The sequence below is a fragment of the Acanthopagrus latus genome, chromosome 16 (genome assembly GCF_904848185.1).
Source record: "Acanthopagrus latus isolate v.2019 chromosome 16, fAcaLat1.1, whole genome shotgun sequence".
NCBI classification, from domain to species: Eukaryota; Metazoa; Chordata; class Actinopteri; order Spariformes; family Sparidae; genus Acanthopagrus; species Acanthopagrus latus.
In genome coordinates, this window is record NC_051054.1 from 37,400 (window position 1) to 51,385 (window position 13,986).

The 13,986-nt window shown below is 45.9% G+C and overlaps 3 protein-coding genes across 5 annotated transcripts; 2 read left to right on the forward strand and 1 right to left on the reverse strand.

Moving 5' to 3' along the window:
- The first annotated feature begins 374 nt into the window (after positions 1-374).
- Positions 375-5,491, forward strand: LOC119004889 (cyclin-dependent kinase 2 interacting protein). Of its 2 annotated transcripts, XM_037072199.1 has the most exons (6): positions 480-495; positions 786-894; positions 2,520-2,697; positions 3,869-4,013; positions 4,403-4,532; positions 4,606-5,491. In XM_037072199.1, exons 3-6 carry the CDS (start codon positions 2,624-2,626, stop codon positions 4,806-4,808), a joined length of 552 nt encoding a protein of 183 aa, XP_036928094.1. In that variant the 5' UTR covers positions 480-495; positions 786-894; positions 2,520-2,623; the 3' UTR covers positions 4,809-5,491. The 2 variants fall into 2 exon arrangements, with proteins under 2 accessions (XP_036928093.1, XP_036928094.1); XM_037072198.1 differs by lacking the exon at positions 786-894 and having other exon boundaries at positions 375-495.
- On the reverse strand, positions 5,307-13,886 carry znf839 (zinc finger protein 839). Of its 2 annotated transcripts, none has more exons than XM_037072195.1 (10): positions 12,801-13,879; positions 11,215-12,312; positions 10,980-11,111; positions 10,549-10,662; positions 10,325-10,417; positions 10,038-10,184; positions 9,607-9,711; positions 9,347-9,434; positions 9,081-9,225; positions 5,307-6,854 (listed from the first exon to the last, which is right to left on the reverse strand). In XM_037072195.1, the coding sequence occupies exons 1-10, from the start codon at positions 13,542-13,544 to the stop codon at positions 6,338-6,340; spliced, it is 3,183 nt and encodes a 1,060-aa protein (XP_036928090.1). In that variant the 5' UTR covers positions 13,545-13,879; the 3' UTR covers positions 5,307-6,337. The 2 variants fall into 2 exon arrangements, with proteins under 2 accessions (XP_036928090.1, XP_036928091.1); XM_037072196.1 differs by having other exon boundaries at positions 6,719-6,854; positions 9,064-9,225; positions 12,801-13,886.
- LOC119004887 (E3 SUMO-protein ligase ZBED1-like) lies at positions 7,573-8,903 on the forward strand. The gene is made up of 2 exons (XM_037072197.1): positions 7,573-7,953; positions 8,131-8,903. The coding sequence occupies exons 1-2, from the start codon at positions 7,720-7,722 to the stop codon at positions 8,575-8,577; spliced, it is 681 nt and encodes a 226-aa protein (XP_036928092.1). The 5' UTR covers positions 7,573-7,719; the 3' UTR covers positions 8,578-8,903.
- Positions 13,887-13,986: the final 100 nt, after the last annotated feature.

Below are 13,986 nucleotides of genomic sequence, written 5' to 3' on the forward strand. Positions count from 1 at the left end.
GTGACGTGCAGTATATCTCAAATGTTCCTCTACCAGAAATTCCTCCCTGGTTGCTCTAGGTGCCGTCAGCAGACTTAAATATTCAGCAGAAGCTGAAAAAGACGTTACTGGAGTCATAGTGCAAAAGTATATTGAAGATAGTCATGCAAATAGAGCAGTAATATTTACAGATGGATCAAAAGAGCCAGAAAATTGGTTGAACAAGTACTTGAGGGCAACAAGGTTAATGTACACACACACACACACACACACACACACACACACACACACACACACACACACACAATTATTTATTTATTTTATTTAATTATTTTTTCTCTGTTTATAGTTCATTTCGGGTTCGGGTGAGTCGTTTTTTTTATGACGGTGAAGATGTGCTGATCGATCAGCAGGAGACGCTGAAGCTGAGGAGGACCTCCACCACAGAAGAAGAAACCAGGAAGTGAGAAGTTGGTCGTTAGCGTGAGCTCAGAGGACCTATGGATCAAATGGAAGGTGAGTGAACAACTGAAAGTTACACTGATCACATGATCGATGATCGAACATGACTGGAAGTGATTCATTGATCGATGGTTATTCGCACGAGGATCGCGTGTTAAACATCCGTCAGCCAGCTGATCGGCTGACGTATCGATCCGACTGTTTACACCGAGCGGAACACTTATCACACCCGTAAATCAACCTGCTGCTGCGATCTAGCTATCTATCAATCGATCATCAATCAGACGATCGATGATAGCAGACTGCATCACGTACTGCTGTGTGTCATTTGTGTTGATGTGAAGGCAGTGGCAGTGGCTCCGCAGTGCTACATCGTCCTGGGACTTGCTGACATCTGTGGAAAGATGCACAGTAAACATCGGGGAGAACTATAAACAACATTTATTTACTATTGTATGTATTTATTTTAAAATGTCGGCTAAGTATTTGTTTATTTTTTTTAACATAAGAATCACACATCAGTGATATAGTGCTAACCTCTCCTCCTCACCCTCTTCTTCCTCTTCACCCTCTCTTTGTGTCACTGTCCTTCCTTTCATCACATGCCTTCTCTCCAACCTCCACCAAGTCCTCAGCTCTCTAAATTCCTTGATATGTTTCTCTCACTTTTTTATTTACTGGGGCAAAATGGCTGCAATATCCCTTCCTAGTTTTATGAGGACTACTAGAAGAAGAAAAACAACGTAGAGGCATACATCTCATTTCAAAAGTAACCATCCCTCCCGACTTAACATCCCACCTTTCTGTGTGTAATTCACACAGAAAGCCGGCACGGCGGCTCCTAAAAAGATGTGACAGTACAAGTCATGATGATGATGGTGTGTTTTCAAGGTGTTTCCCAGGTGTCCTTCTGTCAATCTAAACCTGCTGACAGTGTTTTTAACTCTAAATTACATAAGGCTACATAATTGCCATCAGTAAACTGGAAGCTGTCTGACTCACTCACTGGGATGGAGGCTGTTTTCTGAAGTCTGAAGTCTCAGTTGGGAGGGCTGACCATCGCAGTGATTTATTTTCATCACAAACACTCTGTAAGTTAAAGTTTTTTGCCAATGACAGATGCTGTTTTTCAGGCGGAAAACCTTCTGCTTTGATATTTAAACATAGCGAGACCAGACATTTATAAACTTGATTTTGTTATTGGAGTGAGGCAACAAATCACTTTACAAGATGAAATGGTTTTGCTTACCTTCACCTCTTGCAACAAGACATTAGTAGCTCCTCTCTTCAAAACTTCTTGCTGCCGTTCTCATTCTCATCTCACACCCAGCAATGCAGTGTTTGGATGCGTCGCTCTAATTAATCCGTGTAGAACACTGAGTCACATTAGTTCAACCTTTTTGTACTAGTGCGTAAAATCGTAATAACTTGACCAATTTATTTATTTTCATTTTATTATTCAGCCAGCTCAGGGGGAGCAGGGAGATTTTTACAGGGGCACTGGCCCCTGTAGGCCCCCATGTAGAACTGCCACTGTTTCTATTACTATTATATTATACCATTATTATTATTCTATTACTTTGTGTGTTTTACAGTAGGAGTAACTGTTGTGATCTTTGAGGGCGATTGAACTTATTAATGAAACAATATAGCAACCAAAATTCCACATTTACACCAGGACAATATTCACAGTCACTTTCTCTCAAGTCTGAACAAAATATCATTATTGTGCTTTCTTAAGGGTTAGGGCGAATTGGGGCGTCTCCATGGATACTGGATGTCCAGGACATCATAGCTGGTCAGCTATATAGTTAATGACAACATCAGGCTCACTTAGATTGCGCCAAATTGATTATATCATTATCTCGTGAAAACAAGTTTCATTATCTCGAGAAAATTATTCTGCTATCTTGGGAAAACAAATGAAATTAACTCCCTATCACGGGACAACAGAGGATATAAAACGTATGAATGTAAGGCCCTTTAGGACTTACGTACAAAAACTAAATATAAGGTTGTCAACATTTTTAAGTGTCTTTAATCTTTAAGGTGAAAGTGTCTCCTCTGCTGCCTCTCAGGTCAGTCAGGTGACATCGCAGTAACATCAGCAAACAGGAAGTGTTATGCTGTCACAGGAAGTGCCCGAAAGATCAAAGACAACGCAGCCGACTGGCACAACCTGATGATGAGGTGGGAAAAACTCAACGAGGAAGGATTCGAAGTGGCGGGAAACATCGTCAACATGAGACTGACCCGGTGAGTTTATGTTAGTTTTATAAGTTTTGTTTAATCTGACAGGTGACTCGAGTGACATCACTCAAGGACATTTATCAGAAATACTTTATTATTGATCCCTGAGGGGAAATTGCTTGCAATACAGCTGCTCCCATTCAAAGTCCCGGAAGTATGCTGAAAAATGTCATAATAATAATAATAATAACAATAACAATAATGATAATAATAAAAAACTGTAAATAAGCATGAACAACAAAAAAACAAAAATAACAACAAAACAACAAAAATATTATGTACATTCACTAGAATAAATTCACAGAGTAATAAATAATGCTACAGTTGGAATATGAGTTTTTGCACAATATTTGTCTCAATTATTGCACATTAAAGAGGAACAAAGCATCCAGAGTCCTGCTATCGGCTGACACTCAGAGCGAGGAGTTAAACAGTTTGATGGCAACAGGCAGGAATGATTTCCTGTGGCGATCTGTGGTTGGATCAGTCTAGTACTGAATATGCCCCTGTGGCTGACCACCACGTCATGGAGTGGATGGGAGCCACTGTCCAACATGTAACTTGGACAGCATCCTCCTCTCTGACACCACCGCCAGACTGTCAAGCTCCACTCCCACAAAGTCACTGGCCTTGAGGATCAGTGTGTTCAGTCTTTTGGTGTCTGTTACCCTCAGCACACAACAGCATACAGGACAGCACTGCCCACCACAGGCTCAGAAAACATCCTGAGCATAGTCCAGCAGAGGTTCTGGGACCACAGCCATCTCAGACAATAGAGATGACTCTGTCCCTTTCTGTAGAGGGCGTTGGTGTTCTTTACCTAGTTCAGTTCATTATCAGTGTGGACCCCCAGATACTTAAAATCCTGCACAATGTCCATACTGACCTCTGGATGGAAACAGGGGCCAACAGCACCTTGGTCCTCTTCAGGTCCTCCTCTTCTTCACACAGCTCCTAAGGAGACAAAAACATCTAATGGTTGGAGGGAAGCTGACAGTTCTGCACCAGCTGCAGCAGTTTGTCTTGTCTTGAGGGGCAACCAGGAGGAGGGGATGGGGTCCTTGTTAATGTGGGTGGAGTCTGTGTTGGTGTGGGTGGCATTTGTGATAATGTGGTTGGGACCTGTTAATTGGCCTGTTAAGTGTTTAAGAGTATTTATCTATTTTTCCTGCTTCAGTTCTCAGAGTGATCAGCTGCTGGTGGACGAGTCTTCATCACCTACATCAGCTCCATCAGCTTCCTCAGCTCTCTGGCAGCTGCCGGGCAGAGCTCCAGAGCTGCAGGACGAATGCTGCAAACTGCAAGATGTCATCAACAAAATGGTGTTCCTTCATGTATTTTTATTTAGTTGAAGAGTCTTTTTAAAATTTCTTGCCATCAGATAAGAAACAAGTTTCTTTTATTGTGAACTGGATTAGTCGTGCTCACAGACACGTCCAGGTCTCAGAACAAATGCTGTTTTATGTAACAACATGTCATCATGGTAACAGCGTGTAGTTGTGGAAACCCTAAACCTTATGTGATGCAGTTCTTGTTGTGAACCGGTCACAGCTCAGTTTTATGTTCAGAACCGGTAAACTGACCTCTCTCCTAAAGCTCTCATCGGATTGGTCGCCTGCACATTGTCAGACTGGGATGATAAAGATGCACGCTGAACGGTCGAGTCACAGTTTATCCTCTGAACCCTATATCTGTGATTCCATGTTCTCAGGGCGTTGTGGTGATGAAGATGGAGCGTCTGGTGACATCACAGCGAGCTGTTCAAGATCTGGAGGAGTTTCAATTTGGACCTGAAGGAAGAAAGTTTCCTCTGTTTCACAGCTGGGACACCAAACACTTTGGTGAGTTTACCTGTTTGGTACAACGCACCTGATGTCATCAATCTCACCCGAGTGACAATGTTTCTTGTTTCAGAGGAGTCGTCTCGTATCTTGTTGGAGTCATTCTGTCAGGAGCTGAAGTTGAAGCAGTTGATCCTGCAGGAAGTCGCCCACACCTTGACCTCTGACCTTTGCATGGTCTACCTGTCCTGCTGGTTGCACCAGCCCTTCATCCCCCCACAAACCAGACTGATACTGGAGGCTCTGCTGCTGGAGACTGGACACCGCCCGCTCTGATGTCATCCATCCTCCAGAGTCATGTGATCAACACCAGGGTCATCTGACTGACCAGGCACTAACCTAGCTTAGGTCAAAGGCTTAAGTCAGGGGGAAACTGTTAGGCTAGCTGTTGTCAGCACAGGTGTAGAAGCAGCGCTGTAAAGAGACGTAAAGCTGGATCAACGTCCTGACGCAGAAGGTTAACCCCTACAATCAGCTGATGGACATCATTCGACACACAAGTCTGTTTTTGTCTCTAAAGCTTAAAATTCAATGTTTATATTCCAATTGACTACATAAACAAATGTTTTATAATGAATATGTATTTGTTGCTGACCTTGTGCACAAACAGTAAAACTAGTTTGACGTTCTCAAATTTTCACGGAGGAAGAACAAACGCTCTGTTAGCATCAGAAGCTTCACTGTGAAAAACGACTTAAACACAGAACCAGTTTCCCTGCGTCGTTCTCAGTACGACTGTATGTGACAACAAAGAAAACATGAAACAGCTCAAAGTCGAGGTCATCACGTCTGTTTATTGGAGGAACATGAAACATGTTTAATTCATTCAGCACTCAAACTGTTCTCAGTCTGTCCTCACATCGCTTCTCCAAACCAGCACAAATGTTCACGTTATGTTTGGAAAATGTTTTGCTGTGAAGTTTTATAAAAAGTAATAAAATAGTGCAACTTTTTTTAAACTTTGTTTGTCATATTTATCTACATATAAACAGCCAACTGAACATTTCTATTTTTCAATGAACAACAAATCCAAATATGGAAACACAGAAAAAAAAGTTTCTCTTTTCTTTTTTTTTCTTTTTTTACAAATTTACAATCGCACCAGATTCCTTAAAAAACAGCAGGAAGCCACCGATGACATCACAGGTGAGAGCAGAACAGATCAATCAAACAACGAGCTGAGCTCAGACCATAAATAAGTTTGTTCATCGATGCTGAATACAGAAAAGGACAATAATTGATTATCTTGGTATAATAATGCTGCTGATATTTAGAGTCTGGTAACCTGAGATTGATTAGGAATTATTGATCAGGTTATCTGTAGAGACCACTGTTGTCCCGGTGATAAATCTGGTGTCACCTGATCACGCTCACGTCCTCATCATCAGGAAAAGGTTTGATCGATCTCTCTCAGGAAAACAAAATATTAAACATCAGCAGCACAAAATAAAACTTTAAACAAGATTGTTACTGCGGACGGCCACGTCCAGGTGAGACAGTCCAGGAGACAAAACCCAGTTGAGAAAGTCCAGGTGAGACAGTCCAGGAGACAAAACCCAGGTGAGACAGTCCAGGTGAGACAGTCCAGGGGAGACAATCGAGTTGTTTTCTGGGTCCACGTTTTGTAGGTCCAGGTGTTGGTCAGGTAGTACAGATGTTCGCCTGTGTGAGTTCACGTGTAATTCTCACAGCTACAACTGGAGTTACCGCACCTAATGAATGTAGACTCTCCCATTTCATGTGATGTGGTTCAGGTCCAGTTGTAGTCTTGCTCAGTCCAGATCAGTCTGGGGTCTGTTAAGAGTTCACTGAGGAGCTTTGGCTCCGTCAGAAGCCTCAATGCCTAGCAGGGCCTGGACCGCCTCCAGGGGAACCCCCTCTGGGGTCTGAATGTGCATGGTGGTCCCGTCTGGCCCATTGACGATAACGATCCGGTCCAACCCAGGTTCTGCCATCTGGACTGTCAGGCCCTCGGTCTGGATGTAGATCTCCTGACCCTCCTGCAGCTCTTTGGGCTCACAGGGGTCAGAGGATCTGGACTCAGACTGGGAGAAGTCCCTCTGCTGATAGGGTGTTGGGGTTTGGACTGAGGTGGACTCAGGTGTCTGGGTGGTTCTAGACTCAGGTGTCTGAGAGTCTGCAGTTGTGTCGGGCCCTGAACCCAACACCTTCTCCAACTCCTTCATCTGGGCTGTGAGGTCACTCGTGCTCAGGACCTGGTACTGGCTGGGCGACAGAGGCCCCTCCCCCTGGTCCTCACCTGAGGTCACCTCCATGGATGTATCTGGGGGCAGGGCCTGGGTGGAGGTGGAGCCAGAAGAGCTGAGGGAGCAGAGAAACACATTCAGACCAGATCAGAATAGATCAGCACTAGGGGTGTGACGAGATCTCGTGCCACGAGATCTCGCGAGATTAAACTCGACGATATTTCTCGTCGCGTTAAAAATCTGTCTCGCGAGATTTGTGAGCTATGCAAACCTCTACCCCTGTACCTCTACCAGAGAAGCTGGCTCTGCTTCTACCAGAGAATTTTGACTGGCTGTGCTTCTACTTGTGACCTGTGGGGGAAGTAATGCGCATTTGCTACGTCTAGCCTGCCAGAACCTAAAGAAGGAGAAGGAAAAGAAGAAGAGGAGGAGAAGGAGGGGAAACAGCAAGCAGCCAGAATGACGTCGGAAAATACCGGTATGACCATTGAAGATGCCCCCGCCACTTTTAAATCGTCTGTTTGGCAGCATTTTGGGTACCCGGCGGAAATGATAAATGGCAGTAGAGTGACTGATAAAACACAGACAATATGCAAACATTGTATGAAAATAATGCCGTACACCGCGGGTAATACGAGCACGATGCGGAGTCATATGCAGCACCACCACAGCTCGGTACTCAAATCAGCTTCTGCACCTGTGAAGAAAACACTAACAGGCCAGACGACGCTGACAAATGCATTCGGACCTCAACTTCCACAGTCAAGCGCCAGAGCCACAACAATAACAAGAGACATAGGTGTTTTTATCGCAGCAGATATGAGGTAAGACAAAACGCCCGAAGTATTGATACACTTGACAGCTGCGATGTCAGAGATGCTGAAGACCTTGTGAAGCTGCTGCATCCTTTGAAGACAGCCACCACAGTGTTGTGTGAGGAGAGGAGTCCCACAGTGTCTCTCATTGTGCCACTTAAGAGCATGATTGAACAGAACATGACACCAAATGATGGAGATTCCACCACTGTGGCCAACACAAAGACTGCAATCCTCACGAATATTGCAAACAGATACAGTGGGGATGCCTTCAACTATCTGCTGGAGTGCACGATACTGGACCCAAGGTTCCGGACTCTACCTCAGCTAGACCATGACCAGTGTGAGGCCGTCTTCCTGAGGGTACAGAACAAGGCAGAACAGTTGCTGCAAAAACAGGTATATATATATCAGTGATGAAGTGTGTCTGTGTGTCTGTGTGTGTGTGTGTGTGTGTGTGTGTGTGGGTGTGTGTGTGTGTGTGTGTGTGTGTGTCTGTGTCTGTATGTGACATCTGTGTGTGTGTGTCTCTTAGCTGCTTATCAAAATTAACACCAGTGTTTCTTCTGTTTAAAGACCACAGCTGAGGAGAGGGAAGAAGGGGCAGCAGGTGGAGCTCACTGTCCCACACATGGTAGAGAGGAGGCTGTGAGAGATGATGAGCCCGAAGTGACAGAACCTACTCCCAAAAAGACAGCACTTGAGGACCTGTTAGGAAACTCTTTCTCTACTGAGCCAGAGATGTCCAACAGTACAAAACAGGCTGAGAGGGAAGTTGAAAACTACAGAAAAGAGGCCTCTATCCCTCTCAGTGGCTGCCCTCTTAAGTGGTGGCAACAACACTGCTCCCAATATCCTTTGCTGTCTCACCTTGCCAAAGCGTGCCTTTCTGTCCCTGCTACCTCCGTTCCAAGTGAGCGCATCTTTTCAACAGCAGGAGACATAGTCAATGCGCAAAGATCCCAACTGCTGCCAGACAATGTGGACATGCTAATATTCTTAAAAAAGAACATGGCTGTGTAGTTGCAGCATGTTGTTACACTTGGTCAGGCTTTGTTTGCACTCTGTATTGACAGTTAATGATTTGGTTTTGCACATAATATTGTTTGCACTTTGAAAAGAAAAGGAGGAAATATTCAATTTTATTATTTTTTTATTATTGTTTTAACTTTTATAAATTTTAGTTCTAGTTTCAATTTGTGAAAGAATAAGTTTATTAACAGTTAAAAGAACATGACTGTGTAGTTGCAGCATGTTGTTACCTTTAATACTTGGTGCATGCAAGTTATAATAAAACATTTCAAAATGCTTGTGCAACTCAGTAAAATAAAAGTCTGTTGGTCCAGTCATATATTTTGTCATTGTGGTTTTCCTAAAATCTCGTCTCGTCTCGATCTCGTGAACCCAATCTCGCGTCTCGTCTCGTCTCGTGAGCGGAGTGTATCGTCACACCCCTAATCAGCACAGATCCTACAATCCCCGAGATCACCCTTTCTACCCTGAAATCACCTGTTCAGCCAGCTCACCTGGAGGCAGAGTCAGCAGTGGTGGTCTGCAGTTTTGTTCCAGCTGGGATCACCAGAGGAGACACAGAAACCGAACAGGGCTTCAGAGGGGAGGTCACAGAGGTGACAGGAGTCACAGGAGTCACAGGGGTCACGGGGGTCTCACCTACGAAAGCAAAAAAAAACAAACCACAAGTTCAGTTCAGTTAAAAATAAATAATATATCTATGATTACATCAACTACAGCACAGATGCAGTAGTGTGTAGTACTGATGCAGTAGTAGTACCTGCTCTGTGTGCCTCTATGCCATTCTGATGAACTGGAACGCTGTTCTCCATCTTGAATCTCTTTGAAGGCGGCAGCATTTTGGAATTCTGAGAAACAGAATTTATGATGAATTCTGCTGGGTACCTGGATCAGGGGTTTATATGAGGACTGAACCTGCATCAGGTGTTCATCAGGTAATAAATCCAGTATTCTGAATTTTTGATCTGATGTATACACATGCAAGAACATTAAAGCTGACAGTGTTGACAGTGTGTTTACCTCCATGTATCGGACGTTCTTATTCGTCAGACTGGAGCTAGGAGATGATCCAGGAAGCACTTTCATCCTGTTCACCTCGTCCAGGATCCCCAGAGACCTGGCAACCTAAAACACATGCAACTGTTCACACACCTGTAACCTGAATCACACAGTACACATGTGTTGTACGAAATTGACCAATTGACGAAAATATCAACAGGCCAAAAGTTGGGTGGGAAATATGCTAAATTAATTAATTAATTAACAACATAAGATATAAACTAATATTGTGTGACCATTAAGATATTTTCTAAAAATAAAACTTCTCAGCAGTTCAGACACTGAGAGAATCACAGTTTGTTCACTCATGTGCAGCGCTTTTTCTCACCACACGCATATCATCTCAGAAAATCACAGTAGAACAAGGAGTAGATCACAGTAGAGGGTCTCACCTCGATGTTCCGGACCTCCAGCGGTACAGTTCCGGCCTGTGGACTGATGATGTAATCCTGAGCAGCCTGTCTCACCTGAGTCTGCAGGGACTCAAACTCACGGTAAATATCTGGAAACCGAGTGCGAGCCGGACCGCCACGCTCCACCTAAAGGAGGGAAAACACAACAGTCTGTCTTCTCATCGTGTGTGTGTGTGTGTGTGTGTGTCTAATATATATATATATATATATATATATGTGTAGTTTGTGTGTATATACATACTGTGTGTGTTTGTGTGTGTGTGTACCTTTGCCAGCAACAGCTCCCACAGACTCAACATTTTCGTCAAACGAGGAAGAACGATGTCCATCAGTTCCTCATCCTCACACTGCTCCACCAGCTGCACACAACACGTAGTTGTCATGGATACACAACAACACATCAGGTATCCGTCATTGATTATGGTCACTGATGAAGAATGTAACCATGGCTTCACAGCTTTACAGCATGTCTCAACTTTCTTCCTCTTACCTCCTGCAGTCGATCTCTTCTCCTCTCCGCCTGCTGCTCTGCGGTTACCGTGGTGACAGCAAGCTTTGGTGGTCGACCACAGCGGCCCCGCCTACTGACGAGGCCAACTGCCATCTTGGAAAATGAACCAATCAGATAAATGGATTATTTACTGCAATTAAAGTTGTTGAGAAGGACATGTGGAGTGTTCTCAGGTCATCAGACTGCAGTTTATCATGTCGTTGTACAGAAGTGTACAGGTATGACTGACCCCGTACGGGTGGGACTGACCGTACAGGTGTGTCACACCTGAAGGAGATTGATGCAGTGGAGAGGAGGACTCTGATGTTGACCACTGACTTCTTCGTTGGTTGAGGTCTGAGACTGTTTTCCAACGGTTAATAACAATCGTTACATTTTGTAAGAAAGAAAAAAGTTTGAAGTGATCTCACCTTAGGAGGCGGTACCAATGATCGACCATGGCCTCGACCCCGCCCCCTCCCTCTGCCTCGTCCTCGGGGCCTGCCGGGGCCCCGGTAATGGAGGCCCCTAAGACCTACAGCTGTTGCTGGACCCCCTTCCACCTGCAGACCAATCAGAGAGAGAGGAGGGTTAGGGTTAGGGTTAATAAATATTTCCTATGAAATATGATCCTCCCCTCAAACCTTTGATTGGTGGCTCTCTTACTCTGTTTGTTGCTGTGGCAGCCGATCTGTCGCCCTTTTTCTTCTCCTCCTCCTCTCTGACAGCGCCTGCTGTCGTCTCCTGTGATTGGCTGTCCTCTCTGAGGGGGTGTGGTGTGTTGCTGGGTGAGTCGCCAGGCAGATCGGGCTCTCCATGTGTCGGGTTTAGTTTGTAGTGCCGGTTCAGTCCTCCAGGACCAATGTAGGCCTTGTCGCAGGTCTGGCAGCGATGAGACCGGGACTTGTGGCTGTAGGTGAGGGAGGGGGAGGAGCCAGGCGTGGGGCCATCTTTCTTTGCAGCCTCCTCCTCCTCTACGCTCATGTCAGAGTAGTCGTCAGAGTCGGACTGGTGGCTGTCGGCGAGGTCCTCTGTCTTGATGAACTTGTAGTCTTTGGCTTTGTACTTCGGAGGTCTCGAGACTCGGCCAGATCTGGTCTGGACCTTCATTATCTTCTTTTCCCTCTTCTTCACCCTCTTCTCCTTCTCTTTTTCCCTCTCCCTTTCCTTTGCTGTTGGGGGCGGGGTTACAGGGGGCGGGGCTGTGGTGGCGGGGCGGACAGCAGAAGGTGTGGTGCTCTGAATTGGGACTGCAGTGACTACTGCAGATGGTTTAACAGGATTCTTACTAGTGGCTGTCATTGTGCCGTTAGCCCCGGTTTTAATTAGCGGGACACTTATGGTTTTGGCTGCAGAGGTGGGTGGGGTCTTGATGATGGTAGGAGGTGGAGGCTTAACAACAGTGGAGGTCTGGACTCTGATGGGTGACACTGCAGGTTTCTGACCTGGACTGGAGGCGGTGCCTGCTGATGACATCTGACCTGTGACTTTGTGAACCAATGGGAGCAGAGATCCAACAACAGGGGAGGGGCTCTGCAGCAGCAGCTGGATGGGGGGGTCCCCCGGGCGCTGCTGCAGGAAGAACTGCTGACCCTGCTGACCAACCACAGGCTGGATGTGGATGATCTGAGCACTGCTTACGCTGCCATTGGCTGACAGCTTGACCTGGGGATGACTGACAGCTACACACTTCTGCTGGGGGGTGGAACCTGTCTTGAGTTCCTGTTTAGGGGGAACCTGGATCTGGATCCTGACGGGCTCGGACTAAAAGGACAGAGAACCAGAAACCAGTTGAAAACACTCAGAGGGATTTAACCTGATTAAAAGCTCCACACCAGCCACTCAATGGACTCTAAGAAGATTATTACAGTAGGGAGAGATTATTCATCTAAATTTCACCAAAACTGAAGGAAAAAAAAAATCATTTAAATATGTGTTTCCATTATTAATGTAAAAACACATAAAAGAGACTGACACAATCAGCTGTTAGAGAAAAAAATAAACCAACTACAGGTGCTGGCAATACACCTGACAAGAACACCTGAAGAACTGCTGATAGACACACACAGAGAGACAGACAGAGAGAGTGAGACAGGTGATGGGTGTATCACTTAGATATTTCCACACTTGGCTGACAGACTCAGTCTCACTGGGAAACTGACTGCTCCCCCTGGTCAGGCAGGATCAGTCTGGACCAGCTGAGTCTAGTATAGTCCAGATAAACCAGTCCTTAACAGGGTTGTACACCTCACCTTCTTCTGGACCACCTGGACCGAGCTGCCGGTCTGCATTGCGAACTGCTGAGCGACGCTCTTCAGCTGCTGGGAAGCGTTGTTCTGGGTTGAGGTCTTCAAGTTCTGCTGAGGGATCTGGACTTGCTTCTGCTGCTTCAGACCCTGCTGAGGGACCTGGACATGCTGCTTCAGGACCTGCTGGGGGACCTGAACATGGACTTGTTGCTGGGACTTGGTCACCTGGTTGATGACCTGTTGCAACTGATTCGGGTCCAGGGCCGTGTTGTGGACGGGGACGGTTTTGACCAGCTGGCTCTGCTGGAGCAGCTGGGCGGCCTCGGTGTCGGAGACCTGGACGATCTGCTGCTTGGTAAGCTGATCCAGCAGAGCCTGCTGCTCCTCGGCCGTCAGTCCAGAACCCTCCACCAGGCTGCCGTCCGGCTGCACGTAAATGATGGTGGTGTTCGCCAGGTCCGGGCCCAGGCCGGTGAGCTCTGTGCCCACCAGGATGCTCTGTTCCCCCGGGCAGCTCTGTAAGAAGTCTGCCAGCTGAGCTCCGGACCCTGCCGGTGAACTCTCACCGGGGTGACCGGTCTCTACACGAGACACCGTCTGTAAACCCTCTCCTGACTGGCTGCTCTGGTCGGCAGCCGTTGACAAGGCATTATCCCCCTGCTGCGCGCACGGAGCGGACGCGGTCCCCGGCGGCTCCGCGGCTGTTATTGTTCTGGTCGAACCGCTGTCATCCTCGTTGTCCGCCATTTTGCCTGTGAGGCTAACTGAAGTGTTAGCTTAGCTCAGATGGGGGGGAGTCGGTGGATCCAATCAACCTGATCGACGACCGATATCAGCCAATAAATACTTAGTTTTAAAATCTGTGTGTGCGGGTGATTAAAACGCTCCGCTGGGCTGAAGGGTAACATTAACGGGAGGGGTAATAACGGGAGCAGGTAATGGTTAGCTGGGGGCGTTTTGTACTAGCCTAGCTTAGCCGTCGGGAGGAGCGGGAGTGCGTACTTCCTGAACCGGATTTCCCAGTGGACCGAACTCAAAATATTACATATTTAATTAAGAAAATCGATGACATATTTCAACATAAAAATGCAACATTCAAATATTTTCACCACCTTTTTATGATATATACACCTTTATATATATATATATATATATATATATATATTTAAATATATATATATATATTCCA